Source organism: Sciurus vulgaris, assembly GCF_902686455.1.
Source record: "Sciurus vulgaris genome assembly, chromosome: 7".
Lineage (NCBI taxonomy): Eukaryota > Metazoa > Chordata > Mammalia > Rodentia > Sciuridae > Sciurus > Sciurus vulgaris.
The window spans coordinates 55,647,666-55,663,561 of record NC_136467.1 but is presented as its reverse complement, the minus strand read 5'-3'; the positions used below and the strand labels follow the sequence as shown (position 1 = coordinate 55,663,561).

Sequence of the window (15,896 nt, the reverse complement as noted above, 5' to 3'; positions counted from 1 at the left end):
CAGCTCTTCTTCAGTTTTTTAAGTAGAGTCCTTATTAAAATTAAGTGAAATTTATAGACTTTTCTTTCCCATGTCAAAAAATAGACAGGTACAGAGTTTAGCATATAGTAGGATGGCAATAAATAATGAATGAAATGAAGTGAAATAATTCACTAGTTTCAATTGTTAAATTTATACTGTCTCAATAAAATTTCAATTATTTTTCATACTCAGAACCTCTATCATCAACAAAAACAAAGAAATATAGGTTATATTTTTAAAACTGTCAATACATGCATCAACTACTTAGGTAAAAAAGTAGATACATCTTAATTTGATCACTATCAACAACTTGGAGATTTTATTCTGTGAGAATACCTGTCATTGAAATCACTGTTTAGTTTTGAAAGGCTTCTCTTAAAAATGTCCTTCAGCACCATTGATCATACCACTCTACCACTATTTTGCAAGGCTGATCTTTATCACATGATCTCAAGAATTTCTTGCTGTGTTTAGGCTATGAATAGCATTTGAAAAACTACTCAGTTATAATTATAGACAGCTAACACCTGCCAACTTGCTAGAAAATGAAATCATGTAAAATTTAAAGACACCTGTGCAAAGTTTATCAAACAATAAAGTATCAAAACAGTAAATGCTTTTAGTAAACTAAGATTCAAATTAGACTTTATTGAATACTAAAATACATAGAATTAATAAATTCTCCTAGTCACATGGTTAGTTTTACATATATGTTTATTGGTTTATCTATTGAAGCAATTTTGAATTATTTAATAATTCAAGATAGTTAAAAAACTAAATGAACACTATTCATTAAATGAATGTGCATATTTATTTAATGAATATATATAAAAGTTGATTTGGATAATATAACTCACAAAGGTCACATCATAAATTTTATTTCTCTTTGTATGGTTTAAAAGCTTAGGAAGGATTGGGAATATAGCTCAGTAGCAGGGAAGCTCACCTAGCATGTTTGAGGCCCTGTATTCAATACTCAGTGCCAAAAAAAGTATGGGAAGTCTTAAGGCAATTTTATAATGTAAGTAATAATTTGTAATTCTAGAAGATCTTTCACTTTTTAATTGAAAATAGGGTAGTGTTTAAGTAAAATATAAAGGTATAAATAAAAAGTATCTAATTTTTTCAAAGTATTTCCATATTTCATTTCAATCTATTAAAACTTTCTATAGTTTTATAAAAGATTAAAGTTTGAGAGAACAGATAATTCTCCTGTTGCCAAATTTTATGATTTCTTTTCTTATAAAGTGAAACTTGTTCTTAGTCTATTTATTGGAAAAGTGTGCCACAAGTTGAGTCTACAAGTAATACAGACATTTAACAATAAAATGTCAATGGGGAAAATAAAATAAATGGTCCCAATAGTTGGCCTACAAAAACTACCAAAATATTGCCAATAAAAAAGCATTTTTACAAAACAAGTGTACAGTGGGGCACAGTGGTGCTTGCCTGTAATCACATTGACTGAGGTGGGCAAGTTGGAGGCTAGCCTCAGCAACTTAGTGAGGCTCTAAGTTACTTAGAGAAACAGTGTCTCAAAATAAAAAATAAAAAGGGGTGGGATAATAGTACAGTGGTAAGGTGCCCCTGAGTTAAATTTACCAGTACCAAAAAAGATAAAAGTTTTTTAAAAGTATCTTTTGCTGGGCATTGTGACACATGCCTGTAATCCCAGTAAATGAGGAGATTGAGGCAGGAGGACCTCAAAGTTTGAAAACAGCCACAGCAATTTAGGGAGACCTTCAACAATTCAGCAAGACCCTGTCTCAAAATTAAAAGGGCAAGGGATGTTCAGTGGTAGAGTATCCCTGGATTCAAAGAAACAAAACCAAGTATCTTTTACAAGATACTTCTTCCTACATACTAACTTCACCGATAAAAGTTTATTTATAAATACTGGTTTGACTGGGTATAGTAACCAACGAAAAGAAAACCAAACATGAAATAAATACTTGTATTTCCAGTTCCCTGATGACCTCAGAAATAATCACCAAATATTCTGATGAATCCTCCCAATCTGATTTTCTGAGTATTCTGTGCCAGTATAATTAAAGCACTAGGTAATTTCTTCAAGGTCAGTTAGTCTTTCTCACTTGATATACTAAATGAGACCTAGAAAAGCAAGGTCAAAGTAAATCCTATTTTCCATTGACTTCCATAAAAAATTTTTAGATATTTTACCATGGTGTTAAAAAACAGACTTGAGAAATACTGACAAGGAAGCGATTAAAATAGGTAGCAAGGCGTGCTTTGTGCTGATGTACTTCCAACAGCATTTTTATCCTTCCCCGTATTTTAATCACTGCCTTCCCCTACTCACCCAGCACCAACTCTGTCCTTCCAGAAATTCTGAGATCTTTCTCATGTTGATGCTTCCTTTCAGTCCATGCTTTTCTACAACTTAAACACTGTTTTTAAATATGAGAATTCTTTATGATTAATACAAAACCCTAAATAGAGCCTGTCAGGATAATTTTAAGTGATTCAGAATCCTTTACTATACCCAAGATTCTATCAGATAAAAGTTTCAACAAATCTGTAAGTTGGCTGTGTGAATTATTAATTTGTTACCTATTCAAATGGTAAAAAGACATTTTATTAATTTCTTATGACTTACCAAAGGAAAATAAATGTAACTCTAAAACAAAGCATATCACACCTATATTATAATCCTCTTATTCCAAGGGGCAAAAAGTATTAAAGATGAGGGGAATAATTCTAATTATGCTAAACTATTGTTTCAGAAATCTTCCACAATATCATAAACAACCCATGACCTTAAACTGAAATTTAATACTGTAGTATTTAACATCCCATCTTTAAACAAAATACCACATCCCGTTTATACACAAAATAACCATGTTAGAAAAATATCTTTAAACTTAAACATTCTTTTTCTTTTTCATGTTAAGGGCCATCTGAAGTACTAACAGGAAAAAAATATACGAAACTTGAAAACTTAAAGAAAAATAAGTATCTTTGGTTGTTGTGGTGCCCACTACAAGGTAGGAGAATCGCAAGTTTGAGGCCAGTCTGCACAATTTAGGGGGGCCCGTGTTAAATAAGAAATAAAAAGGGCTGGAAGAAATAAAAAGGGCTGGGGATGTAGCTCAGTGGTAGATCATCCCTGGGATCAGGCCCTAGTAACCCGCCCACCCCAATTTTCCTGTTAGTTTCAAACTTTCTGAAAGAGTTCATAACAAAGGAAGAAGACAGGATGCATTTATATATCATAAAGACGCAACTGATGGTAAATAGAACAGATACTATTCATCCTGTCAGCCAGAAGGAAAAAAAAAAAGATATCTGTCCTCAAACCACTTAGAATAAGAAAAAAAGATAAGCCTTCAATTGCTTCACATTCTCTATCCAAAAAATAGCCCAGAAAAATCTCAGGGTAAATAGTATTCTCCTGAGTTCAAAACAAAGGAAAATGGTCAAAGATAGGAAAGAGAGAAAGCACAGAGTGGAGAAGCAAGCTGTATTAAGGCTTTCTGAAGGAAAGGGATGGAGTTCTTACTATATCAATAAAAGAAGAAAGGCCAGAAAATAGTGGATATGAAGAGAGAAGCTTAGTGTAAATATTGAAAGAGGACTCTTATATTTGCTGTTATACCTAAGAGTCAGCAGTGTATGTTTGAAATGTACTATCTAAAACTTTTGGCTTTGACTGGCCAGCAATAAAAAAGAAATCAAAGTAAAATAATCATTAAAAAAAAAAAAAAAAGCCCAGGCTGGGGTTGTAGCTCAGTGGTGGAGCTCTTGTCTAGCATGTGTGAGGCACCCTCGATCCCTAACACCACATTAAAAAACTAAATAAACAAAATAAAGGTATATATATATACATATATAAACTCATCTGCTTCTAGAATGTTTGTAATATACTATAAATACTATTTCATAGACCCATTATAAATGACTTAAGTATTCTTCTAACCTCATAAAATCCAAATTATAAGCAGACCAAATGATATATTATCTAGTTAGATACAGGTACAGTTTTAAAGGACACTTATAACTAGCCCTGTTCATGTGATGGGGGAAAGGGAGAGGAGTGGATCTTAGCCCTTAGGGGCCGAATACTCATTAATCCAAACTAAAAATACAAATGCCTACTTTCCTTGCCAATGACTGGTTTAGGAAAGAACATGTGACCACCATCTTGTGCAATGAAAAACTGATAGGAAGTCTCCCAGAGGGTTTCTGGGAAAAACCTTTCTTCCCTGATAGAAACATGGGAAGAAACACTTTCTTTTGAGCTGCAGATGGTTGTGACTGCATGTGATGTCTGAAACTGTTGTTGCAACCTTGAAACCATGAGTACAGACATCACTTCCTATGCTGAGGAAAGAAGAATAACATTTTTAAAAGATGGAAAGCAAAATAGTAATACAGTTGAGACAATAATTAATCAATCAAGCTTGGAATTGTGCAATGTCCAGAATTATTGTGTGAAATAAAAAAACTTATTGCTAGATCTATAAATTATATATTACCTAACTGGATAGCAACTAGATACACCAATCTCAAGTACAACACCAACAACTGCAAAAAGTGCATCATATCCAATAACTAAAGTTTCATTTCTCGGGGGGGGGAGGGGAGTAACTATTACTTCACTAAATGAAAGCCTTCCCCACACCACTTAACAAAGATAACTATTTTATTTAGTCTAAATTTTCTACCTTTAAGCCAAATTGCTTTCAGAAAATGATAAATGCTGGTATAAGAAAATTTAATGGTTTTCCCTCTTCATAATACAGAAATAAAAATGATCAAATGAAGATTCTTGAAAATGATATTTGGGATACTCCTTATGATCTTTTGATACATATATCACTTATGTTTTTCATCTTAATTTGATAAGCTTCATTGAGACTATGGTTCATGCTGGCTGCTGTGGCACATGGATGTAATCCCAGTGATTTGTGAGGCTAAGGCAGGGGAATTGAAGTTCAAAGCCAGTCTCAGCCATTTAGTGAGGTCCAAGCAAGTTAGTGAGAGACTGTCTCAAACTTTTAAAAAGGGTTGGGGAAGTGGCTCAATGGTTAAGTGACCCTGGGTTCAATCCCAGGAACCCCCCCCCCCAAAAAAAAAAAAAAGACTATAGTTCACTAGTAGATTATATCAGTAAAGTGGGCCTAAGGTCAATACCTCTATTTCTTTTCTTAGGGTATCAAGAATATTAAATGGTACCCAGAATAAATAGAGCATCCCATGAGAACAGAGGACTTTCCACAACAGCTGGGAACAATCATACTGATCTTCTAGTGCAAGCACAGTGCCTAGTACAGAGTAGTTCTCAAAAATGTGATAGATTTCAATGTTGTTGATGTGAAATCAATAAATCAAGAACATGTTTATAAACAGAAGATGCTGCCTCCCATTGTGCCAATTTTTTCCAGATTTAGCTATTTGGAGTTGAACCCACCCTACTACAACCTTCCATATCTCCCCAGCCACTTATAGTCCTTGGAGATGACCTAGAGCAAGCACTTAATGTCCTTCAAGAACAGCTGCAAGAATTGCATATGCACTTCAGTTTTCCCTGCTTTACTAATGAATGCATTGTGGAATACTACATTTGAATTACTAGTTTGCCATGTGAGATTGATGATAAGGTGGGAGCAGTGGGGCAGAGGGTGGAAAGGCAAGTGGAAGCTAGAGGATGCTGGTTATTATGTGACAGGACCAGATTTTCATTTTAGATAAATGACTCTGCAGCTATGTGGAGGATGGATAGAAAGGTGGAGGGTGGATTAGGTTAGGTCTGGAGATGTGAGCGACAATAGAACTACAATAGTAGAAACAGAAATCCACTTAGGAGCCATTTCTACTCAGACATCTCATAGGCAACTGAACCTCAACACATATAAAACAGAAATAATTTTTCTCCTAAATGGACCTCCTGCCACTCTTCTATATCAGGAAATAGTTACATTATTCACCAAGTAGTTCAAACTAGAGTCGGCCTTGCTTTTATTTTTCTCAACTTCTACATCCAGTTAAAAATTATATCCTGTATATACTAACTCTTTGATTATCTCCCCAATTAATTTCCCTTTTCCACTTCCTCCATCACATCCTAATCCACTATTATTTTCACCACACACCAGTGGAACAACCTTCTAAGTGCTGTGGCACATCCACTCTTGGCTTTCAGAATGATCCTTCTTACACATTATCAATCATGTCACCACCTTGTTCAGAAGTCTTCAGTGGCTTCCCATTGTTTCTAGGGTAAAGTCCACAATCCTTAACATGGCTTATCAGCCCTCTGGTATTTGAATCTTGCCTAACAATAGTAAGAATACCTCACAATGCTGAGTATTTCTTATGTATTAGGCTCTGTGCTGTCCTTTGGAAGCATAATTTCATTTCATTCTCATAGCAACACTGCAAGGAAATACTAACATTTCCCCATTTTGCAGATTAGGAAACTGAGTCAAGGAGTAATTATGTAACATCCACATTATACTGCTAATAAAGTACTGAAAACAGACCTGATTCCAGAGCATGTGCTCTTAAATTTTCACACCCCCTCCCACCTCAGTCTACTTCAATCATACCAAATCACTTTTTTGTTCCTAGAGTTCATTTGCTCTTTTGCCACAAGGCCTTCAAATCTACTATTACTTAAGTCCTAATCCGCAGAAAAATCTCATTTATTCATTTAGTCTCTGCTTAAATATCACTGTCTCAGGAAAGTCTTCCCGTACTATCTAAAATTAAAGTTTTTGTTTGTCCACTTCTTTATGCTCTCTTCCCTCAGTAGAATGTCAACACTGTTACCACTAGTCCTCAATCCTCAGCAGGGGTTCACTAAACATTTGTTGCATGAATGCATGCATGGATGAATAATGTGGGGGTAGAAACTCCCTAAAATGGAAATTTCATCTACCTAGATTGACGAGAAACAGAAAGAAGGCAAATATAAATTTGTTCATCCACTGGGTATTATTTAGTGGCTTCCAGGTTCGAGCCAATACTCTTGAGAATTTACAGCCCTCCTGGGGGAGACAGACACACAAACATGTGATTATAGCACAATATAAGTCAAGATCCTCTTAGAAAAGTGTCAGGAACAAGGTACAATAGATACAGAAATGAAAAGAAGTGTTAAGTCTAGTGAGGAGTAGTGGCGCATGCTTGTAATCCCAGTGACTACTGAGGCTGAGGTAGGAGGATTCCAAGTTCAAAGCCACCTCAGCAACTACCCAAAATGAAAAAATGAAAAGAACTGGGGAACCTAGCTCAGTGGTAGAATACCCTTGAGTTCAATCCCAAATATTTCCCCAAAAGTGTAAGTTTGTGGGAAATCTTCACAGTAAAGAAAATTCTCAAATCCTTCTACAGGCTGAATGAGTCCTGAAATAAATTTCACATAGTCCATATATTTCACTTGTGAAAAGTGAGAGGAGTGTCCACCATGCTGGGGCACTTTACTTCTCATTTAATTCTCATGATAGCCCTATGTTCTTATTCCCATTTAACAGATTTAGAAATCCAAGTTTAAGATCAAGTAACTTGCCCAAGGTATGGCAGTACATTAACAAAGGAGGAGAATTTGAGCCTAGGTGTGACTCTAGTGCCCATTTACTTATCATTTGTATTGCAATCCTTCGACACAACACTCCCCAGAAACTACTTACTTTTCTTTTCAGAATAACTCTTAACAAAATTGGTTATCTAGTTTCTCACTATAATATAAAGAAGAGCAAGATGAAAGGTCAGGAAGAGACTTAAGTGAGGTATACAAACAGCAAGGGAGAGGGCAGAAAAACTATAAAAATTGGACACAAATATTTTTAAAGAAACATGGACATGGATTATATAATCCTATACAATTCACAATAACATTTGATGTGCATAATGATGGCACTATTATGAAAAGAAATGGTAGTTATAGTGACTACAGTGTAAGAGAGAAATAACTTTTTGTGCTTAAAAGGATAAGCTTCAGGAATCCAGAACATTATTTCTGGTAAAATTAACTATAAAAATTGTTTACCAAGTTATTCATGAGGAGAAATACCCAAAAGCTTAGAGTCTTTATTTTATGGATATGATTTTTCTCTTGCTTTAAGTTAAACTTAGGCCAGTATAGAAAAATTATCATGCTTAGCTTACATACATATCCAAGTAAACTACAAATTTTAAAAAGTTCTCATACATGACTTTGAACAACACATGTGGACTAACTTATAAATTGACAAATATAGAATGTCACTGAACCTTATTAAGTATTTCTCTAAGAAAATAAACCTCTTAACAAAACAGAATAAATCAATTATATAAAAATGGGGGGGTTATAATATTTTAAATTTTGCTGTACTCACAATTTAAATAGATATGCATATAAAAAGAAAAACAATTTAAGCAAACACAGAAGAGGTGGTTGAGTAAATTTACCATCAAAGTGTTTCTACCATATGCCCCACCTGGGTTCAACTTGTCAACCTGAAGATATTAGCTCCTTTATAACAAGCTTTATACTTGTTATACATAGCCCCCTTTTTTAAAAAAGAAAGAAAGAAAAAAAAAAAAGACTGCATTTAGAGAACAAATTCTATTTTTTTTTTTTTTTTTAAGAACAAGAGAAAATTGTTCCACCAATTATCTTGAACAAGCTGACTAGGAAACATTTATTTAATATCCTTTATCGTTTTAGAGGCTTTAAACTTTTAAATGTAAAACTTTCCACACACAACTCTGTAACAATGTGAAAAGCACACGGGTTACACTTAACATGTAAAAGAAACAAAGTAAACATCTTCCAGTTAACAGTAATTTTCATACATTTTTTTAGAAGCGGTGCAGTTTCTACATAAAACTGTAGAAAAACAATACGTGTTTACTTATATTTTAAAATAGTTTTTACTTAGTTTATCTTGTTCCACTGTGGCCTCAAATTCACTGTTTTTACAGAAGTTCCTAAAGTAGAGTGAATTCACAGTAAGAGTTCACATAATAAACTATTTGAATCACAAATTATTCACAATGTGAATTACTGCCAAGCAAAATCTCATAATATAGCAGTATTTATTTACAACGCTCTCCCTTACCTGAACGCTCTTCAGAATAAACTCACTTTTCTCTCTTACATCTTTAAAAGGACATCTCTTAGAAAGCATAAGCAGACGAGCAAGTAGCTTATTCAACCCATCCAAAGAAACAGCATTTAAGGGCCCGTCTTCCGATGGACGATAAGGTGTCTCCTTCACGGAACGAAGATACTCTGTTTTTCTCAAAATGATTTGCCTAATGTTTTCCATTGCTGTCTCCCTAGTAGTTGAATCTCTACTGCACAGTCCATCCCATCTCACTTCATTCTCTCCTTCAGCCATGACAATCGGAGTTTTTCCTTTGCAGTCTTCAGTTACCTTTCAGCATGCCCCAAAAGCTCTTTGTATTTTTAAAACGAGAACCGTAAAAATAAATTCAAGGAAATCTACCTGTCACTAAAACACGTCTGGGTGACATTTGGAATTAGAAGTGTCTTTTAAATTGATGCGTTCAACCTATTAACAAGACTGATCACCCTTTCCTTCTACAAGAAAGGACGGTCTTCTGCTCAGAGATTGAAAAAAACAAACTTAGAAAGTTGCAATCTTACAGCGCTGGCTTGCAGGACTGGGAGTCTCGGAGAAGTGTTCTCTGTCTCGCGGGGTCAGCGGATATCCTCACGTTGTGGAGCTGTCAAATCCGTGCTCTGCCCAAAAAGGCTGGCAACAGTTGAATGCTCTCCAGCCATTCGGGGTTTTTGTCTGTGCAGTCACCGGTTTCCCCCAGCGTTCCCACCCCGCCCCTCCTCTGACACGAGTCCCCGCCCTCCTCAGCTCATCTAGCGCCCCAGCTGCGGGCCGGGCGCCGGCGGAGAAGGCAAGCTGAACCCTGGCCCCTGGCTGTGCGGCCCGAGAGTCAGGCGCTCCTGGGGTCGGCAGTCTCCAGCAGTCGCTGTCTTGGCGGGCGGCGACGACACAGAGCCCAGCCGGCTCCAGACCCCTTGGAAGACGCCGCTTCTTCTCCTATTTCTGTGCCCTAGCCCACCGCCACCAAGCCAGAGGGGACCGAGCAGCAGCGGGAATCCTCGAGCACCCGGCAGGCCGAAGGAGTTGGCAGAGCCGCAGGGCCAGAGGCTCAAAGCCCGCCCCTACGTCCCGCTCCATCGGTGGGATCGGCCCAGAGGGCGGGAGCAGGGAGGGGAGATGGGGTCCTTAACCCCCAGCCCCTCCCCTTTCTCCGCCCGGCACAAACCCGGAGCCGCCCCTGCCCCTGCGCCTTCTTCCCCGCCCAGGCAGACACGACCCGCCAAGGCAAAGCCATTGGAAAAAGCCCCGCCCTCTAGCAGGGTACCTTCAGACCCCAAGTCCGCGGAGCGCGGCCGCCGACCGCTGCCGGCTACTACGCATGCGCGACCGCGAGTAGTGTGCATGCGCCTTCAAAGGCCCTGGGTTTGCGCCGGCAAGCGTTTTTCGTTCCCAGGCGTTCGGAGTAGTTGGACTGTAGGAGGGGAAGGGAAGTAAGAAATAGGGGTACGCTGAGATTTTTATCACGCGGGACAAGCATACCAAATAAAAGCACTACAGCACCCATTGGAGAAACTGAATCTAAATTTAAGATTAGCCTAAAAAAATAGCGTCAGCCTCTTTATTATGCGAAACCAGATTTAAATAGGATGACTTTGCACTGAATGCTGGGAAATGCAGTTTTGATGCTGCCGGCGCGTTCTGTTTACGACAGAAACTACAACCCCCAGGGGCCACCGCGACGTTGGCTGCAGCTGCCCACCAACGGTTCTAGAGGCAGGAGTTGATCGAGAGCGACCCTCTGGTAAGCGCCGTAGGTTTGGCTTTCACCTTTCTTTTGATACAATTTTCCTTCTTCCACTTCCTCTAAGATTTTGGAGACTAAGCCATCTAGGGTTGCCGTCTTTAGTCGAGAGACTTTCCAGTGACCTGCGTGGAAATAAATAGTATAGTCGTGATGAGGCGAGGATTTGGGAGTGGCGATCCCGACGGTCTGAGGTGGCGACCCCAAGTAAGGCCAGGCTAGACGGACGCTGTGGGAACACGTGTGTTGCTCCGCTCGGCTCCCTCTGCTTCCGCCTTTTCAAGAGCAGGATTGGTAGGGATCCCTGTGCATTTTGCACCTTTGTTTTCCTTTGCATTGAGGAATGTTCTGTGCTTTATTTGCTCAGTCAAATGAAATCTCAAGCAGCGCTTCGAAAGGTCCATTTTGTATGAGACTAAAGGACAAGGAACTCCCAGTACTCCAAAATGTGAATTCCTTGCAGGCTTTCAATTTTTTTTTTTTTTTTTTTTTCTTTTTAGAGATGCATGACAGTAGAGTGTATTTTGATACATTATTCATACATGGAGTACAACTTTTTCTAATTAGGATCCCATTATCTTCAAGCAATTCAGTCATTTCTTTAAAGTTACTTTTTGTTTTTAAAAGTCATTCTTGAGAATATTCAGGTTTGAAAGACCATGAATGGACTGATAATCAGTTTAGATGTTAATTCTTCACATGGCAAAATAGATGTATTTCTAAAAATTTAAACTATTATTCAACAATGAAAAAGACACAGCCCTAACTTGTTAGAAAAACTGATGCTTAAATATACAGTTACAATACCGTTTGATATTATTGGAATGAGTACAAGGAGATCACAGCCTAGTCTTGTTAAGTCAGGGAAATGTTCATCTCAGGGGAAATGAAGACCAAAAGAACAGTACCCATGCATTTAGACAAATATCTGTTCAGTGTTTACCACTGAGCTATATCCCCAGTCCTTTTTTTTATTTTTGAGACAGAGTCTAAAGCGGGCCTCACTAAATTGCTGGCCTGGGACTTGTGATCCTCCTGTCAGCCTCCCAAGTTATGGGATTACAGGCATTCACCACCACACCAGCTCCCCTTGCAATTTCTCAAATGTGCGGGCATACTCCTATCCACAAGTCTTTGCACCAGCTGTTCTCTTCACCTGAATGTTCTTCCAGCAGGCATCTACATGGCTTACTCTCTCCTACTTCATAGCCTCTTATGTGCCCTTCTTTGATTAGTTCTTCTCTGATCACCTTACTTAAAAGTGAACTTTGCCCGGCCTGTAATTCTGGCTACTCAGAAAAATGAGGCAGTGGGGGGATCACAAGTTTAGGCCAGCCTCAGCAACTTAGTGAGACCTTAAACAATTTAGGAAGACCGACTCAAAATTTCAACAAAGGGGGTGGGAGTTGGGGTGCTGGGAATGTGACTTGGGGTGAAGTACCCTTGGGTTTAATCTCTAGCACCAACACGCCCCGCTAAAAAAAGGTGAACCTGCCTGTCCCCACACCACAACTTGGCACTCCCCATTCCCCTTCCCAGTTGGTTTTTATTTTTTTCTATGTGCCTTCATTTCACTTTCTCTCTCTCTCTCTCTCTCTCTATCTATCTATATATAGATATATAGATATATATATAGATAGATATATAGATAGATACATAGATAGATAATAAGACTGATATATTTATATAACATATTTACTTTCCTTGGAGATAGTAAGTTCTGCGGCAGCAGGGCTATATTGTGCTCTGTTACAAAGAACTGGTTCTATGGCTCTGTGGTTAAGCACTCCTGGGTTCAATCCCCAGTACAAAAACAAAACAAAACACAAACCAGAAATAGCAAGGACAAATGATGAAACTGAATGTCAGTGAGTACAAGAAAGAATAGCTTGAGGTTACAGAGAAAGGAGGTAGTGGTAGGAGATCAAGTAGGCAATTATAAGGGCTTTTATTGTTTTGATTGAGGTGGGGAGCCACTGGAGGGTTTTAAGCCGATAAAGCCATGACCTTTTAAAAATGATTACTTCTTTTAAATAGTGTTGAACATAGACAATGGGGAAGCAATGTTAGAAGTGGTAAGGAAGCCAAAGTAAAAATCCAGGTGAAAGATGATTGTGGTGTTTTGGACCATACTGGTAACAGTGGAAGCAGGAGAGGAGGTGGAATCTGAATATATTTTGCTAGTGTAGCCAACAGAATTTGTTTATAGATGGATGTGAGATGTCAGAATAAAATAGTCAAAGATGATTCCAAATCTTTAGACTTGTTACTAGAGTCCTAGGCCAGAGATACAACTCTGAGGATCCAACAAATCAGATCCTATCACTTACCCCAAAAATCAGATAAAAAAGATTATGGTGAAAAAATCGGAAGAGAACTTTAAATAGTGTAACTAGTGGTAAGACAAGGCAACCCAAGTCCTTAATCTTGTCTTCAAGAGGGTGACAGTGACTTTAAGGTTTTATAGAAAGGAGATTAAGGGTAAATTGGGAGTTTGCAAAGCTGGAGACTGCCATAGCTGCCAAAGCAGTTGATCTTGATTTGGTGTATCCAATCCATCAATATCTCAGGATTGGTCTGCAGGAGTATTGTCAGAGATAAGGAATTTGCTGTTGCTGGGGGAAAGCTTCTTGGGGAATAGTCTCCACTCATCCACAAGATGTTTATCCATCAGATCTGCTGTTCCTAGAATCCAAGGTGACTCAGCAAGGGAAAAGGACTTGAAATGAAGGCAGAAATGCCAAGTTTTTAATCCTGCTTTTGGTCACCCATAGGACATTTGCAGGCAAAGGTGAAAAATATAAGTCCTTGTTTACAGCCTGTTCAACTAGAAGGCAGGAATTAACCATTCATTGTTATGAGATAGTATGCAGATCGTATAAGGGGAGAAATCAATAATTCAGTTTGGCCATGCTAAGTTTGAGATGCATTTAAAACACTCAAATTGAGTGTGGAATTAGCAGTTGGATAAATGAGACTGCAGATGAGGGAGAAGACCCAACTATAGGTACATTTTGGTTTTCATAGCAGTTTTTTTAGTTTTAGTTTTTGGACAGTGCTGGGGCACTTAACCACTGAGCAACATCCCCAGCCCTTTTTATTATTTTTATTTTTTTAAATGTATATTTTAGTTGTAAATGGACACAATATCTTTGTTTTATTCATTTATTTTTATGTGGTGCTGAGGTTGAACCCAGTGTCTCTCACGTGCTGGGCAAGTGCTCTACCTCTGAACTACAACCCCAGGCCCCTTTTTTATTTTTTGAGACAGAGTCTAAGTTACAGAAGCTGCCCTCCAACTTGGGAACCTCCCGCCTCAGATTCACGAGTTAACCTGGGATTGCAGGCATGTACCACCACTCCTCCCCTATTTTCAGTTTTGTAAGAAGCTCACAACTGGGACTGGGGGTGTGACTCAGGGGTAGAGTGCTTGCCTAACATGTGTGAGGCCCTGGGTTTAATCACAAGTTCCACAAAATAAGAAAAACTTAAAACTGCCTAAGTATCTGTACCATTGTGTATTCCCACCCTCAGGGAATTAGAGTTTCTGTTGTTCCACATCTTTTCCAGGATTCAGTGTTATCAATGTTTTGTATTTTAGCCACTGTGATAGATATGTAATAGGATTTCATTATCGTTTTAATTTGCCATCTTCCAATGACATATGTTGAGCTCCTGTTCATATGCTTATGTGCTGCCTGTATTGTGAAATGTCTTTTCAGATCCTTTGCCCACTTTTTGTTTTTTTTTTTTTTTTTTTTTTTGTTTGTTTGGTTTTGGTACCAAGGATTGAACCTGGGGCACTTAATTACTGAGCCATATCCCAAGTCCTTTATTTTATTGATTGATTGATTGATTGAGACAGGGTCTGGCTAAGTTGCTTAGGGCCTCACTAAATTTCTGACGGTGGTTTCAAACTTGTGATTCTCCTGCCTCAGCTTCCAGAATTATAGGTGCACTTGCATGCCCAAATGCCCTTTTGCCCACTCTTTATTTGGTTTCTTTTTTTATTGTTGAGTTTTAAGAATTATTTTTATATTTTGGGCTCAAGTCCTTTTTTGTAAATATTTTCTCCAAATTGGTGGCTTTTTTTTTTTTTTTTTTAATTCTCATAACAGTGTCCTTTGTAAAGCAGAAGTTTTTAATTTTAATGAAGTTCAATTTATCAGTTTCTTCATTAATGAATAATGTTTTCTTGTTTCATCTGAAGTCTTCACGGGTGGTGGGGCAGGAGCACACATCTATAATCCCATCCAGTCTGCAGGGTGAGGCAGAAGGATCCCAAACTTGAGGCTAGCCTGTGCAATTTACTGAGACCCTGTCTCAAAATAAAATATAAGCCAGATGTGGTGGGACACACTTAGGTATAATCCCAGAGACTAGGGAGGCAGAGGCAGGAGGATTGTTAATTTAAGACCAGCCTCAGCAATTCAGCAAGACCCTGTCTCTTAAAAAAAAAAAAAAAAAAAAAAAGACTGGTGACATAGCTCAGTGGTAAAGCACCTCTGGATTCAATCCCCAGTACCAAAACATGATAAATAAAATTAAAAGGACTGGGGATGTAGTGCGGTGGTAAATGCCTCTGGGTTCAAGCTCCTGTATCTAAACAAATAAATAAAATTTAAAAATAAAAGTCATCGCCATACCCAGGGTCAACTAGATTTTCTCCTAATGTTATCATCTTCAAGTTTTACGGTTTTATCTTTTACATATAGGTTTGTGATCCATTTTGAGTTAATTTTTTATAAAGGTCTATGCTAGATTTATATTTTTATTAATGAAATTTCTACTGGATGTGAAATTAACTTTTGATCACTAATATTAAAAGGTTAAAAAAAAAACCCAAAAAGTAGTATACAGAATCTTTGCGGTTATTTAGGTGTTGTTCTTTAAAACTCTTCCTTAAGAAAGAGGCTTGAGGGGAGAGGCTGGAGTGACTCTGGGGCAGCCGCACCTTTCTCGTCAGGTGAGGTTTCGCTTCGGGAGGATGGAGAGATGTTACCAAGTTGACGCCACTGTCACATGAAGTTATCAACAGACAA

The 15,896-nt window shown here is 38.0% G+C and overlaps 2 protein-coding genes across 4 annotated transcripts in view; one reads left to right on the top strand and one right to left on the bottom strand.

Annotated features, from left to right (window-relative positions):
* Window positions 1-9,756, bottom strand: part of SESN1 (sestrin 1) — a 95,203-nt gene extending 85,447 nt beyond the window's left edge. The window contains exon 1 of one of the 2 annotated variants that reach the window (XM_079149146.1): window positions 9,087-9,756. In XM_079149146.1, coding sequence (XP_079005272.1) covers window positions 9,087-9,368 — 282 coding nt within the window. In that variant the 5' untranslated portion in view covers window positions 9,369-9,756. The remainder of the gene's footprint in view (window positions 1-9,086) is intronic. The other variant, XM_079149144.1, reaches the window with a different exon arrangement.
* Window positions 9,757-10,701: 945 nt separating this feature from the next.
* The window catches only part of CEP57L1 (centrosomal protein 57 like 1), a 66,789-nt gene continuing 61,594 nt past the window's right edge, over window positions 10,702-15,896 (top strand). Inside the window, exon 1 of one of the 2 annotated variants that reach the window (XM_079149158.1) lies at window positions 10,702-10,854. The gene's annotated coding sequence lies outside the window, so the exon portion shown is untranslated. The remainder of the gene's footprint in view (window positions 10,855-15,896) is intronic. The other variant, XM_079149160.1, reaches the window with a different exon arrangement.